Genomic DNA, 12,577 nt, shown 5'->3' with positions numbered 1-12,577 from the left:
AACACCTTTTTACCACAGGATTTACCAGCCGTTTCACAGGGTGTGTAGGTCTCTCTCTATATGCACAACAGACCTGTCATTGACATAATGCATTCCCTAGCCCCTTACCCTAACTTTAACCATCACAACTAAATGCCTAACCTTAACCCTTACCCTCACCCTAACCATAACCTAATTCTATCCCTAATCCTAAAACCGAGTCTTAACCCTCAAACAGCCCTTTAAACTTTGTGGGGTCCAGCATTTTGGCCCCACAAAGCTGTCGGGACCCCACAAGTATACTGGACTCCCGGTTTTTGGACCCCACGAATATAGTTAAACAAGCCCCCACACACACACACACACACACACACACACACACACACACACAAGGACACACACACAAGGCGTAATTGGGAAAGCTCATTTATAAGAAGTGGTTGGGAGCGGTTCAGTTACTGTAAAATTGAATTAAAAAATGTTGTGTTGGCTGAATAGTATCTCTACAGCCTGCATGATCACAACTTAGGGCTAATATGAGCATATTCATTGCATTTCCTGCCTTTAAAACTCCCAAGAAGTGCCCACTACGCTCCCTTCTACTCCACCTAACCCCGTCGGTTTCTAATCCTAATTAGCTGCAACCTGTCTCCTCTGAATTCCACCAATGGAGTTGAAGGAGTGATGTCAGTGCACAGGCGTTCACCAGGAGTTCCGAAGTTTGGATTTTATTTCAGTGGTTTGATAACTTCCAGAGGTCAAACTAAGCAGGATGGTAATGAAGGACATACATAAGTATGTTACTTTATTCACATCTGAATTGAATTTGAATGCTGTATAAAGTGTAGCTCTTTGGGTCCTGACACACCGTAGGAGAACAATGACAACTTTATGGTTTGCAATCACACTTTATCTATTGCAAGTCTTTTATATGTTCATTATAAAAAACAGCATATTGGTTGATAAGATCAAGAAAAAAAAAAAGTAAATATTTGGTATGTGGACAAGCAGGAACAACCTGACATAACCAAACAGCAGAAATGATCTATTCATTATTAATTGTGTATTCTATTGAGGGACTTTTCTAATGGAAAACAATATAACAAAAATGTACAATAGCACAAACCTTCATTCAAAATGAGATGACATTATACTGTCAACGATGCACATAGGGAAGTGTTCCATCTTAATAATTTAATCTTGTGGTGTTTGTACTTATTGTACCCACCTTATGTCTTTTCTAAGTGATGCCCCGAACATCATAGGAATAAGAATGAGGGCAGAGCCTCAAAGCAGTCATCCTGAAACAGCTGTCCTCTCTCCGGACAGCTTTTTCTCAGCAATTCAAAGTCCTGGTTGAGAGTTGGAGCCTATCTTCTGCAATTTCTCTCGGCTGTGCTTAAGTTTAGCTGCAATGCCGGACATTTTAAAAGATTAAGACATTCTGTCTTTTTACAACTGTCTCGTGTGTGTGTGTGTGTGTGTGTGTGTGTGTGTGTGTGTGTGTGTGTGTGTGTGTGTGTGTGTGTGTGTGTGTGTGTGTTTGTGTGTGTGTGTGTGTGTGTGTGTGTGTGTGTGTGTGTGTGTGTGTGTGTGTGTGTGTGTGTGTGTGTGTGTTTGTGTGTGTGTGTGTTAGACAGGCTCTGTGCCCTCCGCTGTCTTCACACCCTTTATTGTTCATGCCAAACTTGCTCTGGCTCACCTGTCTCATTACTCTGCCTCTGGCTTTGATTGGTGGCCCATGATTGGCCTAGATGTGGCCCAAATGGATGGATGTGAAACGTGTGCTGGTCCACAAAAGATTAGATTGGTGGAATTAAATCACAATTATATTTATACCTCATTTTGGTCCTACTAAACACCATAGTTACTGCAATTGCATTACTGCAATAATCTCTCATCAACAATCTTAAACAGTGAAAACTATTTCATCTCAGACTATTTTAACCATATGTGTCTGATCTGTGCAAGGTTTTATAAATTATAGTCCAGAGGCCATAGTTTGTTAGTTTCTTTATTTTCTTTCATTTCACAGAAGTTTTGCAACAGCTAAAAGAGCAAAAACACCAACTAATAAGACAGAATTCTTCCCGCTGCACACAAAAAAGTTTTCAAAAATGGAATAATACAACATATCTCCATCTAACACATTTTAGCCATTTTCAAGCATTTGGAACTTATAGAGTGCATGTGAACTGTCACTGAGTTTACTTAGTTTGTAAAAAAAATTAAAAGAAATTGTGAATTCAATAAATGTATTGGTAATCCTCCAGCAGGTATCACAAAAGGGCCCTTGCTTGTCTTGTCTCCAGAGTCAGTAGATCGCCAGGCACAGCCACTGTAAGAGGAAACAAAATTATAGAGCAAGCTGTCTAAACTAGAAGTGCCGACAAACCAGCAGTTTTTGTTATTGTCTTACACACCTGTTGCATATCCAGCTCAATCTTCCCTGTGTCAGCTCTCTCCAGAGCCTTAAACATTTCTGGTGGAGAGATAGAAAAAAAGGTTCTGGTAATGTAAACATGCCACAGCTCTCAGAGTCTACAAATCAATATTAGATGTACTGAAGGGATAATGTTGTGTTTTGTGGACACTTACTGAAGAGCATTTCCAGTTTAATGAGACAACCCACAAAACTGTCAAAGTCTATGGCATACTGAGCATCGGCGTAACGGCTGACAATGGACTGCAGCACAGCACTGTTGACCTGGAAACCTGGGGAAGAAAAATAGCCATCGCTTAACATAATTTTCAATGATAGAGTTAAGTTACACAGCCTCGCCCACGCTTATTTGTTCCTGTGGTTGTAAGTATACATGAATTAAATCTATATGCAGGGAGGGAGTCCTCTAACTGGCTTATCCAGTCTGCCAGGAACTGCCTACACACACACACACACACACACACACACACACACACACACACACACACACACACACACCTGTAGGTGCCTGTGGGACTCAGTGGTCAAGGTCAGCATCACAGGTAAAGTACTGTATTTATAAAGCAGTTTTTTTTTCTTCATTTTTACAAGCATGTCTTTTATTTATATTATATATATTATATTTTGAATATGTGTCTCATAACATATGTGCGTAAACTATAGTGGCATACTCTGTTTAGAAATAACTAAAGTATGCAGGCAACATATCTAAATAGCTCATTTTGATTCTTATCAGGAAAGCAAATGTTATCCCTGAATTTCAAGCCATAAAACGTAAACCTGCAGAGAAGATTTTGCAGCAAAGCAGTAAGGTTATGATAAATAATGTAAAACAAAAAAGGTCTTTTCAAACATATTCATGGCCAGACTGCTATCATTTTAGTGTATGAGATTCCTCACGTGATAATGTTTGTTACCTGCTTCAGTGGCGGCGCCTCTCATTTCGTGGGAGCTCATCGTGCCAGAGCTGTCTGTGTCGTATTTCTTGAAGATCGCCTGTATGACCCAGGCACCCATGTGTTAACAGATACAGCCAGGTATAACACCCAAAACTCATTTCCCTCATTACGCTTATTTATTTCAAATTGCATAAATGACAACTTACCAGGTATTTCTGGATTTTTCTCCAAAGCAAGTGGAATTCCATCAGCCCCAAACTGCCACTTTCATCTTTCTGAGGAATGTTAAGGATTATAAAAAGCTCATCCTGGATGATGAATTTAATTGACCGTTCACATAATTCCACACAGTGTATTATAATGCACCCAAATCCCAACATTTTAATGGGAGGACAATTTATTTCTTAAAGAGGATACATCTAGCAGACTGACAATAAGGCGACCTGTCTCAAGGCTGAAGCCATCTGTCTTGATATCAGACCCTGCAAGAAAGTAACACAACATAGCTAGCTCTAACTCTTACAGTAAGCCAATGAAAATAAAAAGCCTAATTGTTTATGTATGTAAGAGTTTAAATTTACTCACGGTGAGAGACAACTTTGTTCAACATTTCAACCAGTTCAAAGACCGATACCTCCATGTCCTGTTTGAAAAATGCACATTATAAGTTGTTTTACTACTGGATTTGTAATCCAGGTTTAGAGCTGTTGATGCATTTCTTTTATCCAATAGCTCTCATGTTGACATACATTGCCAGCAATCTGCTTGAAGAGCGTCTTGAAATGAGGATCCACATCTTTCTCAGATACCTCCTCCTGTGAGACGGAGACAGTATGTTACTCATGTCAAATAGAAGAAGCACTCGTTCTTCAAATTTGATTCATTTTTTTAAATATTAGTAAAATTGAACACAAAGTATGTTAAACATTAAGCAATAATTGTTTCAAATTGAATGTGACATGCTATTTCACTTAATCTCAGTACTAAGGTGTAAAGAAAAGAATGCCTAACCAATGCAAGAGCAGCTATATCATTCTTTGGATGTTCTTACCTCCTTTATTTGAGTGTCAATGTGCTCCTCCAGTGGACTGAAACAAATAGAAATGCATAGCTTGAACACACTCTGTTGCCGTGCAAGAAAATAACATTAAGTAAGTTTTGACTGTGAATTTAAGACTTTTCTGTGACCAAAGAAGGAGCCGGCCTCTGAGCTTTGTCCAATAGATGGCTGTATTACGCCAAAGCTCTGAGGTCTACATTAGCCTGCAGACATCAATCAGTCTGTATGTTACTGTAACACAATACCTGGCTACAGCCTGTTTCTCAGAGAACACCCTGAGAAGGAAGCTGCCATTCTTGTGAGGCTGGAAGGTCGAGGGAATAATGGCATATTCTCCTGGAGGAAGTTTAAAGCGGTTGCACACTTCGCGTGTGTTGACGAAGGAGCCGCTCATGGCCACAGCTCTCTGTCGCAGCAGGACATCTGGACCCAGGCGAACATTGCTTTGGCCTTTGTACTGAAGAGTAACAGGAGAAAAGGCCTTTTATAAATGAAACGTCAAAAAGCCACCCAGAAAATCACAATGCAATCAAGCAATACTCGTGACACTTGTGATGTCTATTTTGCGTCAGAGAAAGTAAGGGATAGAACAGTTCAAATACAGACCTGATCTGGGACCTGTAAAAAGGAAACAGACAGAAGAAGTATTTAAAAAAAAAAAAAATCAGGCAAATACAGAGCTCTGATTTCATGATAATGAAACATCAAATTATTCTGAGGCACCTCATAAATGGCAAAGCCAATGGTCTCCAGGTTGCGGTCGAGCCTCTTCTGCCGTCGCCCATCCTTTTGCATGAGCCCAACCAGAAAGGTACATCCATCCTTCCCATCCACGGGATCATCGTCCACATCCTCCAGGCGCACCACAAACTGAGGGTTGGACGAGAATGTGGCTGGAACACACAAAAGTGTAATTCTTTATATGAAGTGTAACAGAACCTCTTGCTCAGACATACATATGGTTTCTCTGTTACCTGAGAAATTGCGGCAGCCGCCTGCAGTAGAGCCCACCCTCCACATCCCTTCATACTCGTAGTGGTTCCAGTAGCCCACATCATCACTCGTGAGCGTGTCTGGGGTCAAGTTACAGATCTCCAGCTTGGAGAACTGCTTGATGAAGTCTGAATAGGACATCCTGAGGAGAGAAACACATTTCTCAACAAAGAACACTGTGTCCATCACTTTTCCTAGTCTGAACCTAAATAGTTGCTTTGGTGATGGTGAAAATATGTAAAATATTACATCTATTCTCATGTAAATGAAAGGTTAAAGCCAATAGATTTACCAGAATTCTCCATCATCGGCCGCATGGTTCAAGTTTGATTTCTCATCTTTGCTGACATGGTTCCATTCACTGGACCTAATTGTGATTTAAAAAAGAAAAATCATGATTTTAGGATAATCCTGGAAATAACTAATGGTAGCTGATAGTTAATGGATCTAGAACGTAATTATTTACCCATCACTCCAAGGACCAGTCCACTCCACCTGACCCCATGGGTTCCTGATGCGAACCAGCTGAACCAGTTTGCCTTGGAAATTAACCTGGGAGAGAGCAACAGCAGGCAATGTAATATGAATGAAGTTGAAAAAAAAAAAAAAAGCATAATGTTAACAGTTTAGATAATCATATACCTCCTCTGCACCAGTGACTGAGTATGCATGTCCCTTGACAAGTTTGAGAGCTGTAACTGCCTCTGTCTCATAGGCGCTGGTGATCTGAAAACATCAAGAACAACACTCAGTCTCAGTCTGATGACATGAGTACTTTACTACCGTTGGTGTGTTGGCTTGCAGGTAAACATGCAAATCTGTATGAAAATAAGCAAATTAGTATGAAAATAAGACCTACATCAATAGAGCAACCAAGCAGTGAACCCCGGCTCAGGGCCTTCTGCATGATTTGGAAGAGCTTCAGTGTTGCTTTGTCTAAGGTGTATACTTCTGCAATCCCTCCTGTGAAATCCTCAAAACCCTCAATAGTGTTTCCTCCTGACAGGGTCTCATAGCTGCCATACAACCTGTCAGACACAGAGGGATGTGACCAGATTTACCAACTATATATTGTACATTTTCACTGGATTAACGTTTCGATGAAGCAAAAAAAGAACAATCCATACTTGGCGTAGGCCTTCTCCAGCAGCGCGCTCCAAAACTCGGAGCCCTCCGCTGAGTGAACGAACAGCAGCTTTCCATCTCTGGTGGGTAAACGATCATCGATCACCACATCCACCCACTCGCCAAACTGCCAGAACTGAGAAGAAAATATTCCCATCAGTAAACTCAACGTCAAATACTTTTATGACTCATGAGAAAGACAATTGTGTGATCCTTGAATAATATGTTCTGTGCTCCCCATGTCATAGCATAGCAATATAGGGCAACTTAGTACCAAACACAATTTCATTTTTTTTTTTTTTTACCTATTACCATGAGCCATCATTTTATGGTCGGACGTGGCAGGAAAAAAGTTATAAGTCAGATAAGAAGTGCATTTGTCTGACCTGGAAGTGAAATATCCCGGCGTAACCTTCAGTAAAACTCTGTTCCTGGGGCACCACGCGAGCCAGAATCTGCTGGTCTAGAGTCAGAGAGGCTATTGCAGCCAGAAGCCAGCAGTCACCTACACAGTGAAATCAGAGACATGCTCTGAGATTGAGCAATATGTGGCATTCACCGCAGTGCAGCGAATGCTGTAAACAGCATCTGCCCAAAAACCACCACAAGCTTAATGGCAGAATGGGTGGAGGGGTGCAGACCAGGGATGTTTGTGGTTCCTATCCAAAAGAATCCAAAACACCCCATCATCCATCCATCCATCCATCCATCCCTTCATTCTTTCCCCTCACTTACCCAGAGCTCCTTGGCAAATGTCCATCCTTGTGGCTCCATCATCAATGAACTTTGGGTTTGAGCACAGCTCCTATATAGAGCACCAAACAATCACAAACGGTTGAACATTTGAGAGCAGTTTTGAGAAATCTTTCCTTGGATTGTCCAGTATCACACTAATGAGACAATAGGAGGAAATGCAGTTCAATGATTTAGATCTGATGACTGCGTTGAAAGTAAAAAATACCCCTATGGATATAATTCACAAACCCATGATTCAACACATTTAGGTAAATTCTCTCCCAGAGATTAGTACTATGGTGAATAGTAATACAGCATAAGGCATAAGTTTAAACTTCTGTGGCTTTCAAGTGTTCTGATCGCGATCAGTAAATGAAAAAAATACAATACTCAATGTCAAGTCAGTGACAAGCTCACCAACCATAGGATCATCACCATAGGTTCCTTTGTTGTTTGGTTTGTTTTCATTGCTGTGTGTTTTTTTTCTTAGAGGCTTCCTACCTTTGGCCTTTTCCAAACAACATCCCTGGTTTTGGGTGAGTATGGTCCCAGGTCATTGTAGCCCAATGATGTGCGCTCAGCTGGAAAGCAGTTGTCCTCAAACAGGCGTCCACTCTTCAAACACTGCTCGCGCAGAGTCTCATAATCCTGCTGGGAGAACTTCACTGTTTTCTCATTTGTGCCGATGCCTTGTTCCCTGTCCTGCTGATGGGCCACTCGATCTGCCGTGGATGTCATCCTCACCTTTTAAGTGTATATCCTTGGGTGCTGATTTCCCTCTCTGTGAGCTGAGTTGGGTTGACCTCTGCTTCCTTTGTCCCAGCCTCCTATATAGCTGCCAAAGGTGAGAGGATGGGGTGGGATCACAGACAGGGAGGGGCCTCCAATGGACAGGTGAGGTGAGCAAAACAGACAGCAGCAACCCTAAACAAATCTACAACGAGATGGCTGTGGCCACAGCCGAAATACAAACAGAGACACGCCTAGAGGCAACTTGAAGCAACACTGTCATTGCCTCATTTTGATTGTGTGACTGTTTGTGTGTGTGTGGGGGTGGGGGAGGGGGGGGGGGGGGCGTTGTAATTGTCTCCTACTTCCTGATGGAGAAAACAAATGCTTCTCTTGATTAAAAATGGTCTGAAGTATAATAATCAGACATTCTGTAACATTATAAAATATAAAGTGCTACAAAAACAGAGTTTTGAAAGGGATTAAATATAGTGCAGACATCTGAGCATTGTGAAAGAGAAGCTTAAATGCATGAAGGCAAGCGTTAAATTGAGCAAGAATAAGAATGGGATGCCGCACAGAGCCTGGGGTATGTCTGCCAGGTCCAGTCTGCTTTGGAGCATATGCATTATGCTGTTGTATCATCTTATATCCTTATTCTGTATTCACATCCTTCATGCTAATCTTTTGTCAAACATTTCTCAGTCAGTTGTTGAATACAACACTGTTTGTTTTATAAAAAAGTTGATTGATGTGTAAGCTTTAGAAGGACCGCACAATAAGGATGTGCATGGAAGATAGTGAATAGGTAGGGAATCCACCCTTTTTTAGATTACCTCAGAATGGAAAACAGAAAAAACAAATGCTATATCTGATGCTTATAGGACTCACTAAACTGCAGACCAGTGCTGGGGGTGCAGAGTGGCTGCTGAAGAGCTTCTGATCCAGTGTGGATGAAAACGTGATGAGCTGCACATGAAGTGTGTGTTACTGCTCAAAGGATAGAAACAGACAGAACACATCATAACTAAGAGCATTCTGCAGAAAACTCATTTGGTTTCACCAGATTATCTGGATATTACAGTTGAATTAGAAGCTTCTGTAGCCTACCACACATGAGCCATATTTCCAAGTGTTAAACGTCCACACCCATCAGACATATGAAGTATCCTATTAGATAAAAATTCTGAGGTTATCCACACTGCCCTTAAAGCTCGCTAACTTTATTGTGGTAAGCTGAAAGAAGGGTGGGTCGTACACCACTAAATGTCTTGTTTGTGAACACTGACATGACAAATGAGTGCCAATAATAGCCATACCCCTCCTCTTTTTATGAGACACACAAAAAGGACATAACTTGTTTAATCCGTATAAGTATAAAATATAGTACAATCTAAATTAGTTTTTTACCACTGCCTAAACTTGATTGAATTATCTCTCTCTCTCTCTCTTTTTTTGTCTCTTTCTCCCTCTCGGTCTGCCTACAGACATGGTATCTGTATCATGTAACATTTCTATGTTCTTTTGTTGTTCCTTTTTTTGACGTGTTTATGGTGGTGTCTTGTCTCACATTCCTCTGTAATGCTCTAACTGTTCATATTTTCTGTTATTTCTCTGCTGGGGTAAAGGGCGTAACTTTGGGTTCAACATTGAGGGGGTTGAGATCTCCACTTTCGAGCAAGATTTAAATTGAATGTCAAACACTTCATTTTCTGCATTCTGGTGAATTTTTCTCGAATAATTTGTCTTTATTTATGTAAATGAAGTTATAATAGGTTTTTTGGGGGGGTTGCACTGGCCAGTTTTGATTATCCCCCTGTAAATTATGACTATGGCTGGGGTTAACTTTCTGTTGGCTTCTAACTGAAGTTTCCATAGCAGCACATCAAGCGATACTGGGCAAAGATTGTTAATTTTTTGAACTCAACTGCCAAACAAATACAACCCCCCCCTTCATAAACTCCGCCCCCCAGATTCACTGACAGATAACTGCTGGCTGGCCTGATATTATCAACTGTTGCCGCCTGTTGCCTGTCCTGATTGGCTGGAACAGTTTTTTGTGGCTCATGCACTCCTTTCTGTTTGTTTTCCATTTACACAGCCACGGCTGAATTTGACAACATGGATTAACATCACTTACTATACCTTTAACTTTTTTTACATGTCAATTACTATTTGCAGGATTTGCCTTTTGCAGTGCTGTAGCTAGGACATTAGAAATACTCAGGTCGCAAGTCCCACCAACGCAGCCACTCTCAGAAAAGTTTAACTAAAACAAGGTCCCAAAATCTGTTTGGTTAATTGGAATTTTTACATCTCATTTACTCAGTGAACTGCTTGATTATATTTTTTATTTCCCAACATAAAGGTCATGAAAGTCATCTCCACACTGTCTGGAACAAAATTCCGGGGGGAAATGCGAAATCCTTTATTTATTCATTATATCGTTGGCCTCACACATATTGAGTCTAAAAATAAACTCAACTGACTTTGTTCTGAAATTTAGGCCAAGCAGAAAAAACCCTCTTCTTGTTGATTTTCTTGGTTATTGATCTTTTGAGGCAGTCGGCTGACATACTGCACAATAACTGAGTCAGTGATTGATCAGCATTTACAACATCAGTAACACTCTAATGGAAGTATAAAATGAGTTGTATGTCGTATGAGTAATTACAAACGTTCTCTAAACAGTCCTTTAATGATTTATTTTTCTTCATATGTTAGTAACTGCTTCACTATGGCTATAATGTAATGCTAGTATTGATATAGTGAATTATTACTGTGCTTTACAAAGAATTAATTATGAATGTATTGTTGTTTTTATCAAACATCTAATGGACATTAGCAATTGTCATTGTGTGAGTAATGTTAGCCTGAATGCAACATTGATTTGACATTTACATTTGCTACCTATTCTGAGTAGATGAGATGAATCAGCTGCTACATATTTAAACAAGGTTGAACATGTAGGAGCACTATTTTCTTTTCTTTTTTTACATAAAATGTGTTAAAATGTGTGACATCACATTTAGCCCAGACGTTTTGCTCTGTACACCGACTTATTGGATTTGAAATGTAGCTGCTTGCCCTCTTTAAGATTTCATTTTTGGGTGTTTTACACATTGGACCCATTTTAGAGGACCAAACGTAATTGGGCCTATTCATAAACTTGAATGGCAATAATTGATTTTTTTTGCCACCTTTAGATCAACCAGCCATAAGACATATATTACCTTACTAAGTTGATACTGCAAACTTGTTAGCATCACATACTTGTTTAGCAAACAGTTGCCTATTTACACATCAGACATGCACACGCTGAGGAACAATATCATTTATTTTGAGTCCTTTAATTTTCTGTCAACATGGTGAATGTCATGGTGAAAGTCCAATATTCACTCTTCTTTTAGCTGTGTTTTGCTCTCCACCAGGTCCTGTGGGAAATCGCAGGTTTTTTAGCAGCTAAATGTTCCACTAGTCGCTGACTTTGTCTGTCAGGTAGGTAGTGTACAGTGGATTTATTAGCTCCTCATTCTGTTGCTCACCTGCTCTATTCAACCTTTCAACAAAAATCCTAAAGTGTCATTCATTACTGAATACAGTGTAAATGAAGCAACACAAACTCTAGCTTTAGCTATATTTGTTACTCCTCGGGCGACCTTTGACATTACCATTGTTTAATACACATTATCTCTCAGGTGACACATACTTGTTTCCGAATGCAAGCGCTAGGATTGACATAGCCTATAGCCTATAGCCTATACGAGACTTGAACATCACCCAGGTTAGCTCATTCATATATATTCATATATATAATTATAATTATTATAATTATATATATGAATGAGCTTATGATAATTTGTTATAGTGGTCATACTTTATATTGACCTGTGTAGTTTCTATTTCAATGATTTTGTTTTCTAATACTGTTCATGTGCCAACTATTAATTACCTGTTACACTTGGTAGTGACTGTACTTCTGTTTCTAAATGAGTTTTACTTATCCTATAATGGCTAAAATAATGAATTGTATCACTATTATAACTAAAACTAAAAACTCTAGATTATTAAAATTTTATTTTTATAACATTTATTTATTATTATAACAATGTCATTGAATGTTTTTTCCTTTGACCAAAATTTTGGTCAAAGGAAATCTGTATGTATGTCATATACATACAGTAAATAAGCAATGACATAACATAAAACATATAGCTACAACAGCATCTTGCATATGATATTAGTTCACTCAATATATTATTCATTAATGTATTTATTGCCAGTCCCTGCAGTTTTTAAGCGTATATTGATTGTTTTAGCTTTGTGATTAACAGTGTTTATTTGTATCACTATGAGTATTTGTTGAACTGAATTTAATTGAATATGGCTATGAATATATGCTTCCCTGGGCTATTATAGCCCCATTATATTATATATATTTCAGTCTGACATTGCCTCGTAGTGTAATATTGACCTACCCATTTAAAGTCATTACAGTTTTGGTCTGAATAGCATGTATATTATATCTTCAGTAGCACCTCTAGCGGCAGTAGTGTGTGCTGCACTTGGCCCGGGTGTGAGCAGCGGCCCCTCCTCCTGTGGGGGCGGGTCTTT

At 39.6% G+C, this 12,577-nt stretch overlaps 1 protein-coding gene across 2 annotated transcripts; it reads right to left on the bottom strand.

The window, feature by feature from the left end:
* Nucleotides 1–2,044: 2,044 nt before the first annotated feature.
* On the bottom strand, nt 2,045–8,161 carry LOC120547561 (calpain-2 catalytic subunit-like). 2 transcript variants are annotated; one of them, XM_039783031.1, is made up of 21 exons: nt 7,736–8,160; nt 7,235–7,304; nt 6,886–7,004; nt 6,502–6,635; nt 6,234–6,402; nt 6,017–6,100; nt 5,841–5,926; nt 5,667–5,741; nt 5,356–5,516; nt 5,105–5,274; nt 4,988–4,999; nt 4,627–4,838; nt 4,373–4,409; nt 4,071–4,136; nt 3,907–3,964; nt 3,739–3,803; nt 3,528–3,596; nt 3,340–3,418; nt 2,578–2,694; nt 2,403–2,461; nt 2,045–2,317 (listed from the first exon to the last, which is right to left on the bottom strand). In XM_039783031.1, exons 1-21 carry the CDS (start codon nt 7,970–7,972, stop codon nt 2,294–2,296), a joined length of 2,103 nt encoding a protein of 700 aa, XP_039638965.1. In that variant the 5' UTR covers nt 7,973–8,160; the 3' UTR covers nt 2,045–2,293. The 2 variants fall into 2 exon arrangements, with proteins under 2 accessions (XP_039638965.1, XP_039638966.1); XM_039783032.1 differs by lacking the exon at nt 4,988–4,999 and having other exon boundaries at nt 7,736–8,161.
* Nucleotides 8,162–12,577: the final 4,416 nt, after the last annotated feature.

Source organism: Perca fluviatilis, chromosome 19 (assembly GCF_010015445.1).
Source record: "Perca fluviatilis chromosome 19, GENO_Pfluv_1.0, whole genome shotgun sequence".
Lineage (NCBI taxonomy): Eukaryota > Metazoa > Chordata > Actinopteri > Perciformes > Percidae > Perca > Perca fluviatilis.
This window is presented reverse-complemented; position numbering and strand designations above follow the sequence as displayed.

Bases quoted from the DNA above. Each gene is read 5' to 3' on its own strand.
- LOC120547561 (XM_039783031.1), bottom strand. From the start codon at position 7,972: ATGACATCCACGGCAGATCGAGTGGCCCATCAGCAGGACAGGGAACAA. The intron at 7,005-7,234 runs GTAAGTGAGGGG...TTCACTGTGTAG, and splicing joins CATTTGCCAAGGAGCTCTGG to GTGACTGCTGGCTTCTGGCT. The intron at 5,275-5,355 runs GTAACAGAGAAA...TGTGTGTTCCAG, and splicing joins CGGCTGCCGCAATTTCTCAG to CCACATTCTCGTCCAACCCT.